The sequence below is a fragment of the Rattus rattus genome, chromosome 1 (assembly GCF_011064425.1).
Source record: "Rattus rattus isolate New Zealand chromosome 1, Rrattus_CSIRO_v1, whole genome shotgun sequence".
In the NCBI taxonomy this organism is placed as follows: Eukaryota; Metazoa; Chordata; class Mammalia; order Rodentia; family Muridae; genus Rattus; species Rattus rattus.
In genome coordinates, this window is record NC_046154.1 from 65,110,181 (window position 1) to 65,125,094 (window position 14,914).

Below are 14,914 nucleotides of genomic sequence, written 5' to 3' on the forward strand. Positions count from 1 at the left end.
GTCGTCTCTCAACAGTCTGTACCCAAGTCCTAGGAGATCCGACACTTCCCTTGGCTGCTGAGGGCAATGTGCGTATATGGTGTACAGGCACGGGCAGATAAGACACCAGTGCACGTAAAATAAAAACAAATGAATCTCTGAAAGAAATTAAGTTGATCTAGCAAAGTCTAAGAGACAAACAAGAGCAATTACAAAGACAGATATCGAAGTCTTAACATTAAACAATTAAGTAACATTATCATTATGAAACCTCCTCGTGTGTTGACTCCCTAAAGGAGATAGGACTTAACAGGTCAACGGCAGGCCACAACATGGGACTTTGGGAGAAACCTCATAGAAAATGACCCCCGCACTTTTTACCATGAAAAGGTGTCAACGTATTTTGTCACTGAATAAAATTTTTACAAAGTAAAAGAAACGTTTCTGACTCGGGAGAGTACAGCTCCAAAACAAAGAATTTGTGAGATTTTGCTGTAGAATGGCGTATTTACATTTCCTGGTGGCTAAAACAGTTGACATTGGTGCCACCTTGTGGTACATTACTGAAATTACAGCAGATGTATTTTATGGTAACTAAATGGGAAAGACTGACCAATCAACATTGGTGTTTTCAAATAACAACAGTTATTTGCTCGATACGCTTAAGATCAACAAATATATCAAATCATTCTGTTTTACAAAATCCTAGCAGCACTTCTGCTGGCCTGGCTTCACCATTGTATCTTTTACGTATCTGGGCTAGTAGATTGTCCGGCTCATATCCTCACACTGGACAAAAGAAAAGAGCAGCACATGAGACAACCATCACCTGACTCATTGGGAATTTGGCTGCTATGTTGGAGGCAGGAGGATCAGAAGTTCAAGGCTGTCTTCTGATATATAGGGAGCCTGTGGCCAGCCTGAGCTACAAGGCATGAAATAAAAGCCAAAATCAAACAAATAAAAAACTTCAAACTTTTTATTTCTGACCACCTTGCTCAATCATTTCAAGATGTCCCCTAGGCCACCGCAGCATCTCAGATTTTGAATCAGCACTGAACTTTCAGGCTTGGATACAGAACAGGTCTTACTTTGTTTTGGAATCGCTCTCAGAGTGCAGCAAGCTAACACAGGATGGATGAAAGCAGCGATTGGAACAGGCAAGCTCCTGAAACTTCTACTCTCTTATTTCCTGGCTTTAGTGTCGTCCAAACCCTCCCAGGGACACGTGATCGGCATGCATTAGGTAGCTCAGCCCTCAGCCAGGAGTGGACAGTACTGGACAGGAAAGCAAAGCCCACCCAGCTATCCGGCTGGATCTCATTGTTAATGGAAACCTGCCCCTACACCCAAACCTACACCTGCTACAGGAAACCAGGGCGAGGACTGAATACTGTACACGGGGGCCTGGAGGGTGGAGGCCTGCAGTGTCAATATGTGGCCAACATCACCACCTGCTGGTTGTACATGTGAACTACAACTGGATGAAGCACCCAAGAACTACAGCTGAATGCTTCATGGGCCTCACCCTATCTGATTTTCAGACCCTCTCTCACACAGGCCCTGTGTTATTATTCCTGCTTTACAAACAAGAGCAGCATCCTTGTTTCTTGAGGCACCGCTGTTTTCCAGCTTGTGCACCATGTGCCAACTCCCACAATCCTCTGGGGTCTTCCAGGAGCTTAAAGTCAACAAGAAAAGAGTCACTGTCTCTGATACTTTGATAAGAGACTATACTTGGTCGGGACAAGCTTTTGCTCAAGGTGACAGTGCACACTACAGAAACAGACTATACAGGACAACTGGGTAGCTGGGTGAGCATCTAAGGCAGTGGTTCTCAACCGTCCTAATGCTGTGACCCTTTAATACAGTTCCTGACTTGTGGTGACCCCAACCATAAAATTATTTCATTGCTACTTCATAACTGTAGCTTTGCTATTGTTAGAAATCTTAACGTAAATATCTGATATGCAGCCCCCAGAGGGGTGGGGATCCATGGTTCAGAACTGTGGTCGAGGATGTCACTGACATAGCCATCATCCTCACTCAGGAGGCAGTGCAGTAACGCCTTGCCAGATCCCAAATCCAGGTGACTCTAGAATGACTAAAAATGGGTTCAAGGGCTGAGACAGAACTGATGGGCCAACTCTGTACAACTGTACATCCATGAAGTCTTCACTACACACACAAAAAGGTTTCTGAAAGAGGGACATGTTTAATTGCTTGAAATTCTCCTCAGTTTCCCACCAGTCACTTCACAAAGAATGCCTGCGACACTGTACCTTACAGCTACTCTCCCTGAAATAGGAGATGTTATCTATCCGTCTGTCTCCAGGTACTCCACACACTTCCTCTGGTACCTCAAAACCTTCATCTACCTCAGCTGGTCTCAGGAACCATCCTTCTGAGTCCTGTATGCCTTGCCTCCCAGATGTACTCTGAAAACACCAAAGACAGAAAAGCGAATATGAACTCATGTCAGGAAGATGAGTGGCTTTTGAGGAAAGACAGCTAGGGTGGGGTCTGCCCCAATCCCTATCTGGGATTTTAGTCCTTGAGCTCCACTTACCACCTATGTGTGTAGTCTTACAGGATCCACTAAAACCAGAAAGTCCAGACTTATGGGGACCAAGAGGCCAAATGCTTGAGCCATGGACGTCTGTACAAAACCTGCAAAATGAACTAAACGGACGATATCACAGGAGCTCTGTTTCTGACAACATACCCCCAAAGTGAGCTTTCTCCACAGGGAATGCCTATGGCCCAAACCGTGCCCTAGTCTAAATCCATATATGGACGTCGTGATGCTCAGTACTTTAGTGTATTTGGAGACAGGGTTTGTGATGGTTTGCATATGCTTGGCCCAGGGAGTGACACTATTAGAAGGTGTGGCCCTGTTGGAGTAGGTATGTGATGGTTTACATATGCTTGGCCCACGGAGTGCCACTATTAGAAGGTGTGGCCTTGTTAGGGGAAGTGTGTCACTGTGGGGTAGGCTTGGAGACCCTCCTCCTAGCTGCCTGAGGATGCTCAGTCTGTTCCTGGCTTCCTTTGGGTGAAGATGTAGAACTCAGATCCTCCTGCACCATGCCTGCTTGGATGCTGCCATGCTCCTGCCTTGATGATAATGGACTGAACCTCTGAACCTGTAAGCCAGCCCCAATTAAATGTTGTCCCTTATAAAACTTACATTGATCATGGTGTCCGTTTACAGCAATAAAACCCTAACTAAGACCAGGTGTGTCATTGTGTGCTGAGTTTTATAAAACAATAGAGAGGTGATATGTTTTGCTGATATGTGGTGAGGTATGAGGGAAGGGGGTGCCTCTGAGGGCCCATGCTGAGGTATCCTTTCCTCTTGAGGGACCAGTCACACGATGGTATAGTATAGAATAGAGTTTATTCAGGGCATGGGGAGGAGAGTTGAGAGGGTAATCGAGGCAGAGAAAGGCTGAGAGAAAGAGAGTAAAGAAGCAAAGGCTGGCCATGAGCCTGCCTACATGCTGCCATGCTCCTGTCTTGATGATAATGGACGGAACCTCTGAACCTGTAAACTAGCCCTAATTAAATGTTGTCTTTATAAGAGTTGCCTTGGTCATGATGTCTGTTCACAGCAGTAAAACCCTAACTAAGAGAGTAAGTAAGCTTTCTCCACAGGGAGTGCCATGGGCCAAACTGTGCCCTGGTCCAAACCTAAATATGGATGTTTTGATGCTCAGTACTTGAAAGTGTTTGGAGACAGGGCTGAACCTAAAAAAAAAAAAAAAAAAAATACTAGTGCGCTTACCAAAAGACAATGTGACACAGACAGATAAACCCAGAAGGAAGACCATGAGAACTGAAGCTCCCAGAAAAGAGGCCACTCCCAGCTTAAAGACTCTACAAGGCTGATGGACTGATTAGAGCTCCTGGATTGTGGCAGATCCAGAGTCAAATCTTAGGCCATACCTCTGGTTCTCTTGCTCACCCACATCTCATCTAACATCCTAGTGACCAGGAGGTGAAACCTTCTAGAATCTTCTGGTTTAGCAGACCACTACGTTCTAGCAACTGGAAGCTCGGATGGTCATCAGATGGAATCTGAGAGACTCCCTGCTCTGTTCTAAGTTGTCTAATCTCAGTTCCCACTAAGGTATTTGAATTTATCCTATAACAAAACAGACTTTATGAAACCACTGATAGATACACTGGAGCATTTTCTTTGGGGCCACTTGTATCCATATTCCTGGGGTGCAACTCATCTTGGCTCAAACATCAAGTGTTCTCTTTGAGGATTTTTCTTTTTTTTGGTCAAAATATATAGAAAACATGGCTACCCAAAATCCAAACAGCAAGGAGGGTTACCACAGAAGAAACCAACATTCTTGGTGACACTGCTTATCTGGGACAACCAGCTTCCAGTGTCGTGAGATACTGTTGGTTGGACAGGTTCTCTAGCCTACTGAGCTCTGCTAAGGACATCCTAGCAACCTAGCACAGTCACAAAAGTCAGAGAAGTCTGGAGAGCCTGGAAGATCAGGACAGCCTCTGGGCGCCCTAAAGTTAGTACATTTCACACTTGAAACCAACTATTTGGTTTCTGAGGAGCATTTTCCTCAAAACTCACCATATTCCTTCAAGGTCTCTTTTGCTTGTGGGCAGGATGTGGCCTAAGTTCCTCCTTTGCTACTTGGCTGATGGATATCAGCAGCCCCCACATGCCGAGACCCCAAACTCGCAGAGGATCTGATTAATGGGGCAAGGCCTACATTTTATCTGAAGCTTGGTGGTTGGTTCCAGTGTGTTGCTCTGCTTAAAACACAAACTTCTAAAAGGTGGGCTAGCTGAATATGTCAGGCTGCATAATGACCCTTCCTTTGCCATTCACCCGGCTTTCTGTCACGGGGAGACAAAGTATGTGGGAAAAACCAACCATAAGGAGCAAAGGTTTGCCTCTAAGTTTTAGTCCGTGGTCACTTGGGCCCTATGGCGAGGCAGAATACTGAGGTGCGAAGGACAGGAGAGGCAAGGGAAGCTGCCCAAATCACAGCGGCAAGGAAACAAAACGGGCCTGTTGTCCCAAAGCCAATGCTAATGGCACGCCTCACATGACCACGAAGAAACTTCCAGAACAAAGCTGACCTCCTATAGGGTCCATCTCCCCACAGCGTAACAGGCCATGACCTTTAGCATGTGGGTTTTCAGGGGATATTCAAGAGGCTCCTCAAAAAAGCTGTTTAAATTCCAACCCCCAAACCTATAAATATTATTCCATGTAAGTAAATTAGGATGAGATAGGGGGCTATCCTGGACTATCTGCGTGAGCCCTCCATGGAATCCTGAGGGTTCTGAGAACAGGAAGAGGGAGAAGGGCAAGTGTTGAGGGCTGGGAGACAAGTAAGCGAAGGTCTCTAGAAGAGACAGAGTCAAACCAATGACTTCTTCCTACCCAAGATCCAGGTAAGGATCTCAGGATCCTCACATAGGGATATTCATGTTAGCTGCTTGTTTCCTCATTTTTTTTTTTCTATGTGGGTCAGACTTTTAATTCATGCATTTAGAAGCAGCATGAAAATCAAATGGACTCCTACATGATATCGGTTTCTGTTCCATACCCTGCCACCCCTAGCAAAACACACAGGGTAATTAAGTTCCCCAAGGCAACTCAGGTCCCTATTTCCCTGCCTTTCTCTGCAGGCAGATATACAAATGGGGGTTCCTATCTCTCCTTACCAGGCAGTCCCTCAGGCAATGGCCCAGGGGTCTTTAACCAAATAGGAAATAACTTTCATATTTCTGGGGTGTCTGAGAGTATGTAATACATCTGTTTGTCACAGGAGGGAGGAGGTACTGTTGGCACGTTGTTGGGGAGAGCCTAAGGATATATTTTGTGTACTGCAAAGCTCAGGCTGATCCCACAGAACAGTTGCAGTCATTTTCAAGATGGTCCAGAAGAGTTTTAAAAGCCATCTTCCAAACTGGGACACTCGGGCTTGCTGTCTCCCTTACTGCCACTGTTTGAAGTCTACTACTGACCTCCAGAGGGACCCTGTCCATCTAAGCATGAGTAACATAATTTTCTTATCTCCCAGAGGAGACACTGGCCAGGGGTATAACTTAGATCACTGAAGCAGCTCTTCAAATCCCCCTCCCTCTCTAGAGGGCAAAGAGTTGCTCTGCCTTCTGTATGATCAAGCACGCTGCTAGCCCCTGGTTAAACCTGGACAACATTTCTCTGAAGTCCCTGGACAATGCCCTCCTATTAACTCATGGCCTCTGCCTCCTGCTGCCTCCATCCATGGGCTTCATGGGCAGGAACGTTATGTCTCCATTTATCTTCTACCCTTTGACCCTGGACGCTCTGCAGCTCTTCCTCTACTGTAGTAGAGAGACCCCTCCTACCTCAATTTTGGAAAGGGCTCCTCAGTACCTTTAGGGTTGGAAGCCAGACAGAGGAAGCACCCTTTCCCTCTTGCTCTGTTCCCACATCCTATCTCTCCTCACTACTTCTCTGGCTACCGGCCCAGACTGGCACAAGTGCCATGGCTTCTGGCCAGATGTTGTGCTTTGCCCAGTACAGGCAATTCTGTACAGAACAGCCAAGAAATCACTTAAAAATAAAAATCAGACACTACCTCCCTGTTCAGAATCCTTACATGGCTTCCAAAGTGTTTAGAATCAAATGCATTTTTTTTTTTTTTTTTTTAGATAGGGTCTTACTGTACAGCCACAGTTGACCTAGAACTCACTATGTGTTCTACATAGTTTAAGTTTGGCTCAAAACTCTGCCTCCGGGTACTAGCAAATTTTTTATTGTGGCTTACATCCTGAAGGCCTACACCCAACTAGTTCTCATGATCACGAGCACAGACGTTTCCATTTCAAGGCCTTTATGCTCAATTCTTCCCCAGACTTTCCTCGGTCCTCGCTGTCCACTGTAATCTCAGGTTCTTTGTCATTACTTCAACTATTAGCTTGTCATCCATGTGCCTAAGTGGCTATAATAAAATCAGACTTACTAACATATTTCTCACAATCTGCTGGCCCTTGAGAAACTCAAGATTATGGCCGATTTAGTGTCTGGGAGAGCTCTTTGGTTCACAGAGGGTCTCTTATAGGACAGAAGCATAGGGCTCTCAGGGCCTGATGCCTTTTACAAAGGTGCTACTGCCATCAAGGATACTCTACAACCATGACTTCATCACCTCCGACTACCCCATCTCTTCAAACAACCAGACTGGTAACAGAGCTTAAAAATCACTGCCTAAAGGGCTTTTCTGTCTGTCCTCTCCCATGATGCCGATGAGCTCCTGCAAACTAGTCAGTCTTCCAGCCCTAATACAAGACAAACTTAAAGAAAACAGCCACATTGTTTCACTCAACTGTGTACTCCCAATAAGGTAGGTTCCCAATAAGTATTTTTGGGTAGGATTCTGCCAGGAGACAGAGAGATTACGTTGAGATAATGAACATCATACTGCCCGTGCAAAACTGGATGCTTTTCATCTGAATGGTCTATCATATCTCTTAAACCAAAGGTATTGAATTTAAACTCGATGCCCTGGCAATATTTCCATTTACAAAGGAAGGTACCAAAGTTAGCATTAACAGAGCAAGAACTGAGCTGGGTGTGCAAATTGTTACTGTAGTTAAATCTAACAACATCTCAAAGTAGGTGTGATCAACACTGGTCTTCCAGCAGGGGACCCTATGGCTCACTGCTGATGGAAGCTGGTAGCACTGGAATAGGAGACCAGGCCTCTCAGGTCCAGTGTGGAAATATTCTCATTGAGGTATATAATAAAACGGTTGCTTCTCAGTAACAGATGGGAATGGTGCAGTGAGTCAGGCCACATGCCACCTGCCAGACACAAATGTACCTCCTACACCCATTCTTGGAGAATGCCCAGTGGTTTTCCATAATTCTAGCTCTCTATTTCCTAAGGTAGGATGACCTCTTCACTCACACAGTAAAGTAACAGAAACTGTTTCAGGTCGAAGAAATATCTATTTGCTGGGAATGCTACGCTTTAAGTCTGTTATTATCTAGGACCTATATGGGACACTTGACATCTGTCAGGGAGGGCTTCAGCTTCACATCTGTAAGAAAGAATCTACATGGTCTTATGACCTCAAATGAACAATCTACCTCTATTACCTGATGCACAGATAAAATGTAGTTTGTGTGCGCACACATATGTGTGCGCAAAGGCCAGGGGTGTCTTCCTCAGTTAAACTTAACCTGTCTTTCAATGGGAAAAGCATTCTCACTGAATCAAGAGCTCACCAATTTAGTTAGGCTGGCTAGTACTCAGCCCCAAGAGTCTACCTGTATCTGCCTCTTTACTGACAGGACTGTTGACTCTGACGCAGCTCCCTGGCATGGGTGTTGAGGGTTCAAAGTCATGTTCTCACGCTTGGGCAGCAAGCACTCCAGAGACTAAGCTGCTTCACTCTAGCCCTAAGATATCCTTTTTATAGGTTATTTTGCTCTGGATACTGACCCTTCATAATTTCTATTTGGGATGCTGCCTTAGCAGTTTATGGAATATGGTGCTGACATCATGAATTCTTATTAGCAATGCTGTCAGCTGTTGTAATCTCAAGGAGAGAACTCGGCAGGCATTCCTAGCACCATTTATATCTCTTAAGTTTTACTTCAAAAGCATGCCAAGATAAAAAAAAATACATATCATTCAATATTTACATAGCTCTTTCTGCTCCTAAGTGGGCCAGTCCATTTTACAGGGAAACTGTGTGCTGGCCAGAATGTGAATTAAAGCAAATTCTTTCTGTTGAGCTATGCTGGTCTTCGCACGTATAACATCATCCTGACTGGGCTGATTAAGTCTGAAATATTAGCCATTTTGGTTTTACTCACATTGTGGGACAAAGATGACTAATAGGTCTATCTTCAAACCATAGGCTCTACCTCAGTGAAATTTCTTGGATTTTACATGCCAAGGTACACCCTTTTCAGTTAAGAACAAATATTTACATCTGGCCCCATGTAAAATATGCTGTTAAGAGAAAGGTGCATGTGACCCATGGACATTTGGAATTATCTCCACCCCTAAGAACTGAATTATACTCAATACAGACACCATATTTCTAGCCCTTCCAGCCTACAATATGGTAAAATCCCCACAGACCCGTGGCTTTGTATAAATGTAAATATTCCTTCTCGAAATCGGGGGGAAAAAAAAGTTGGCCAGTATGTCTTAGTGCAGCCACCTCACCCCCTGCTCTCATCCTGGTTGGTTCCTGAAGCCCTGCAAGGCCCCAGGATACAAAGCCCAGGCAGGCTGCAGGCTAAATGCAGAGATGGGCCTCTCGCAAGGGAATCAAACAGCACTGCAGGGAATCAAAAAGGATGCCTGAAGAGAACTGTACTTCCTGCATCACGCGGGTTAGAAATTCCCAAAGTGAATCAAATTAACTGCGTTCTTGGCTAATAATAAACAGGCTAGAAAGGACTTAGCCACTAGTTTTTCCTGTGCTCTGTTATTCCACTCTCTACCCATCAATCAGGATGTGTTTAAAAGACCCATGGGAGGGAGGCTCACTCCAACTCTCTGAACTCATGCTCTCCTCTGGCCAGCTGTTCCCAGCACACAAGAGTCCCTAGTGTCTAGATCTCTGGGGACCTGAGGCCTAAGAAAATAGCTCTAACTTTCAAGGTTGCAAAGCAGTTTAAAGACTGAGGCCTCCAGGCTGGGAGCGGTCCGCACTCCGTTTTCAGTATTGGAAAAAGTCTCTGAACTCCCACAGCTCTGCGCTGCGGAGGTAAAACAAAGCAAAAGGAAATCTAAGTTTGGTGGGGGAAAAAAAGCAAAAGCGAAGCGTGCAAAAGAGCAAGTGCTAGCTCTCCCACGTGGGCCGAGTCAAGAGCGGAAGCTCAAGTCCCGTAAGGCTAGAGGAACCGGCATAGCAGTTGCACGAGCTGGGACACACATCAGCTCCCGCCTGGAGCATCTCCAGGGGGGAGTGGTACTGAAAGAGGGTGGCAGCGGGGCGCAGTGTCCCCCTTCATCACCCCACTCCCCATCAGAGCCCCGGTTACCACCGCCCGGGCCCGGAATGCAGATGAGTTCAAAGGCTGGGGACATCGGGGTGCACTGGCGATGGGTGCCGCGCCCCTGTACCTCCCGGCTGAACCTTGGGTGGGGGGGCTCTCAGGCTGGGGACACAGCCCGGAGGCGCGGCCCCTGCGGAGGGACGAGAGGGAGCCAAGCAGAATTAGCCCAATCGCAGCTTGTAGGGTGTCTCACCTTCACTGCCGTGCAGGCGGAGCCCGAGGCCATGTCTGCACCGGGGAAGTCCACGGCGGGCCGCAGCGCTGGACCAAGGGGAGACTGCGGGGCTGGCACCGCGCGAGAGTGAGCGGTGCAGGGGGCCCGTGGGCTCTGGCTCCTCCTCTTCCTCCCAGGGAGCGCGGGATTGGCTGCCCTCCTGGCACCCTCCTCCTCAAATCAGGTTCCCGCCTCCCGCCCCTTTTGCAGACTTTTCGGCTTCTCCCGGCTTCTGCTGGTCTGTGCGGTCTGAGGGCGCGTCAGTGGTCAAAGTAGAAGTTGTTTGGCACTTTGTCTTTTAACTGTTTCACAAGAACTTCGTGAGGTCGCGCAATACTGCCAGCTCTGCAGTGAATTTCCTGCCTCGGTGGCCAGGGCTGTGAAATCAGGCTCTGCCGCATTCCAGGGCTTTGGGGAGGGCGGAGGGATACTGAAGAGTGCTAGCTTGAGATTCCCGCCCCCAGAGCTCTGATTTACAAACTGGTTTATTTAGTAGCAGTTTGGCGGGAAGCTATTAAGGAGGCAGGATCCTCCCCAACACCCAGCCCCGTGCTACCAGGCAAGGGGCATTTTTAAAATCCTTTACACAATGGCTAGTGGTGCAGATTTGTAATCCCAATCACTCATGAATCCTGAGCAGCAGTATGGCAAGGTCAAAGTCTTTACTTGGCTACAGAGTGAGTTCACGACCATCTTGAGCAATATTGAGAGTCTATCTCAAAAATAAAAAGAGGGCTTGCTATTTAGGTCAACACTAGAGTGTTTATCTGGCATCCAAGGAGGTCCTAGCTTCAATCCTCACTCCAATAAAACAAGCAAAAATTATAACAACTTTCTATGCCGGGGCAGCATACAGTACGGCAGGATTCAGATTCAGGACCTGTGTCTCCATGATGCGATACCAGCAGGACCCACTCTGACCCCAGTGATGTTTCCCCTGGATACTCGCTCTGAGAGGCCCTATCCCTTTTCTACTCACACTATCTCTTCTCTACTTGGATGATCATTGTAGCCTTTGATGGTACAAGCTGTCCCAAACAAAATGCTGACCAGCAGCTATCTTATTTTTTTTCTTAATTTCATTATTTATCTGTATGTGCACATAAATGATTGCAGGTGTGTGTGTGTGTGTGTGTGTGTGTGTGTGTGTGTGTGTGTGTGTCCAGAATTCAGCCTGCAGCCGGAGCAACAGGCAACTGTGAACTTCCTGATATGGGTAGGTACTAGAAACCGAATTTACCTCTACAAGTGCTCTTAACCCCTGAGCCATCTCTCTAACCCTGGGTGACAGCTATCTTAAGGGTGGTCTCTGAAATATAGAAAAGCTATACATTATTCTGTGGTTGGGAAGAAATCAAGGAAGGAAATTCTGCTATTTTTTTTTTTCAACAGTGTTAACTGAAAGTTCCCAAAGAAAAAGTATCTACATAATGATCCATAAGGCCGATTGACTGGTCAGGGTTTCAGTGACTATGGAGAGTTGGAAAGTTGCAGGCCCAGAGCCAAGTTATCTTGCCTTGTCTTGATACCTACCTTTCTGTGCCCTAACGTCCTTGTGCCTATGGGGTCAATCTTTTTGGAGTGTACAAAGCTAGCTCTCACCAATCAATCCCAAAGCCAAGAGTATCAGCCAGCATCTGCCGCCTACTTCCATACTTCCCCACTCTGTAACTCACCTATGCATCCAAAGTGTCTTCCTGTGTGATTTTCTCCATTCCCTTCCTATGTAAACTTAGTGAAATTGTTTCCATCCTGGAACATGATATTTGGGTTAAACTAAATTTGTGTTCCGTGCTCTGGCCACTCACACTTGGATCCAAAACAAACCCTCAAACTGTCTTTGAGGTGAGAGCTGGTGTTTGTGTCAGTAGTAAGGCAAGAGCAGTGCAACTCCACTGATCTCCATCTTCTGTGGGTGTGGGTGCTGCCTGAAGCTGTGTAGACCCATTTCTCACCATTATTCACTCTGCGTCTAAGTTTTCCCAAGATAAAAATGTCTCTTCAGTTGCAATCATTTCAGGTTATAAAATACGGTGGGAATCTGGGTGTGGTGGTGCAGGGCATTTAGCCTTCAGAAGGCAGAGGCAGGAGGATTGTAAGTTTGATGCCAGCCTGAGCAACGTACTGTCTCAGAAACTTAAAAACTAAACATAAGGTCAAAAGGAGTACGAGATATTAGGCTAGGGTGTGGTGGCGAGGTGGCTCAGTGGGTAAAGAAGCTTGCTGCCAAGCCTGGTAGCCTGAATTTGATGTCTGAGCCCACACGGTAGGAGACTACAGAGGGATCATCTTGGGTTTGGTATGGATGTGTCACCTGTCAATTAAAAATCCTATGGCCTATAGGAAATGGTAGACTAGAAAATGGGACACGCCAGAGGCAGAGAGAATTCTGGGTTAGAAACAGGCAAGGGAGATTCGCCCAGGAGACAGACACATGGTGCCTGAGCACAGGTAAGCAGCCACGTGGCAGGATGTAGGTTAAAATGATTGGGTTAGGGCTGGAGAGATGGCTCAGCGGTTAAGAACACTGCTCTTCCTGAGGTCCTGAGTTCAATCCCCAGCAACCACATGGTGGCTCACAACCATCTGTAATGGGATCGGATGGTGTGTCTGAAGACAGTTACAGTGTACTCACATACAAAAAATAAATTTTTAAAAATTTGGGTTATTTTAAGCGATGGTTCCAGTCAGAGAAGAGCCTAGCTATATGGCCAAGGTATTTGTAAATATACTTTGAGTCCAAATCTTATTTGTGGGAGCATGGGGCTTGGGAAGAAGAATGGGACCAAGCTACCAGAGATGAGAATCAATTCCTATGGATTGTTCTTTGCACTCTCATGAATGCTCAAAGGTATGATGTACACACACACAGACACACAGACACACAGACACACACACACACACACACACACACTCTACTACAAAAATAGAAAAAGGTCATGAGCCTTGATGGGTGACAGCTCTCTCAGCTGACGGATCTGTTGGGCCTTTGGAAGCCTGCCGCTCAGTGTGGACCCACTGCAGAGCATGCAGAATGCAGTGAGATACGAGGGATCTTTTTCTTTTTTTCATGCACTTTACATCCCACTCAAAGTCCCTTCCCCTGCCATTCTCTCCCTTCCGCAATCCTTCTCCCCCTCCCTTTCTCCTCTGAAAGAATGGAAGCCTCCCCCTGTATCGCCCCACCCTGGCAAGTCTCTAAGGGCTGGGCATACCTGAGAAGAGGGCTAAGATGGATCTTCTCCAAGCTTTGTATTTAGACCTTTCTCTTCTTGCCTTGCTGTGGAAGCTGGGCACATAGACAAGTTGGGTTTTTATAAACACAGAAGAGCCCTGGGCAGAGGAGCTTGGAGTGGACTACAGGGCCCTTTGGAGCTTTTCTTCTGTTGCGTGTGGGCCACACTCAAGCATTTCCTATTAAACAGGGGATGCTTCCTGCTCAGGGCTTCCTGGGGACATAGCTTACATTACAGTTCAGGGAAGAAGTGTGTACTTCTAGACAACATCGAAGCAATGCTCTGTACTCTCCTAAGAAATGAGGCCCTCCCTTACAAGTTGTCAGTTCCTACTCTGTTCCCTGTGTATGGGGATCTGTGGTTCAACAAAAGTCATTCTAAGAGGACTCAGGAGTGCCCTCAGTGTACATTGTAGAAAAGAGACAACAGTGTGATCTGATATTACAATGGCAGCTATAGGATTTTTGATGATTGATTTTTCTATTTTCTAAAACTATTTTATTTTTTAAAAGGGGTGTGTGTGTGTGTGTGTGTGTGTGTGTGTGTGTGTGTGTGTGTGTGTACATGTATTTGTGATTATGGGTGCTTGCAAGTTCTAGCTGTGTATGTGGAGGTCAGAAAACAGTTCATAGGAGCAGTTTTGTTTTTTCCTGCTGCACATGGGAACTGGAATCTAATTCATTTGTTCTGCATACAAAGCCCTCTATCCACTGAGCTATCTTGTTAGATCCAATAATTTACTTTAGAAGGACATGTCAAAATGGGTGTTTAGAAAGTTTAGAAACATAATATCCTGAGCAAAGCATGGTGATGCGTGCCCTGAGTCCCATCATTTGGGAGGCAGCAGAGGCAGGCAGATCTCTGAGTCTGAGGCCAGCCTGGTTACATAGTGAATTCCAGACCAGGGTTTCCTCACAGGACTCTGTCTCAAAAAGAGAAAAGGAACCAAACCACAATATTCTAACAAATCCAGTCGAACCTTGTCAGACATATGTTTAACTGAGTGGTAAGAGAAATAGCACAATATAATAAGCTGAAAGAATGAGCAGAAGGAGAATGCTAAAACAGTGAAATACAAAATTGGGTATATATTTTTGGACAAGGCAGTAAATCTGTATCCTATGGAACCCTTTCCTATGGACAGATGCAGTGCACATCTGTGACTGGAGAAAGAACGGGATATCAAATTTTATTCTATTTATTATTTGGTGTGTGTGTGTGTGTGTGTGTGTGTGTGTGTGTGTGTGTGTGTGTTAGAAAACAATTCCGTGAAGTCATTTCTTTCCTACTTTTATTGGGTTCTATGGATTGCACTCAGGTCACTGGGTTTTCACAGCCAGCTCCTTTAACCAGCTCCTGTGACAATAATAATCTATAACCTCAATTGTTGAACAATTTACCAATAAGAGACAATAAAGGAAGTTTTAT

At 45.9% G+C, this 14,914-nt stretch overlaps 1 protein-coding gene across 1 annotated transcript in view; it reads right to left on the reverse strand.

Annotated features, from left to right (window-relative positions):
* Mtap (methylthioadenosine phosphorylase) overlaps positions 1-10,401 on the reverse strand; it is a 53,185-nt gene extending 42,784 nt beyond the window's left edge. The window contains exon 1 of the mRNA XM_032902124.1: positions 10,230-10,401. Coding sequence (XP_032758015.1) covers positions 10,230-10,262 — 33 coding nt within the window. The 5' untranslated portion in view covers positions 10,263-10,401. The remainder of the gene's footprint in view (positions 1-10,229) is intronic.
* Between the last annotated feature and the right edge of the window lie 4,513 nt (positions 10,402-14,914).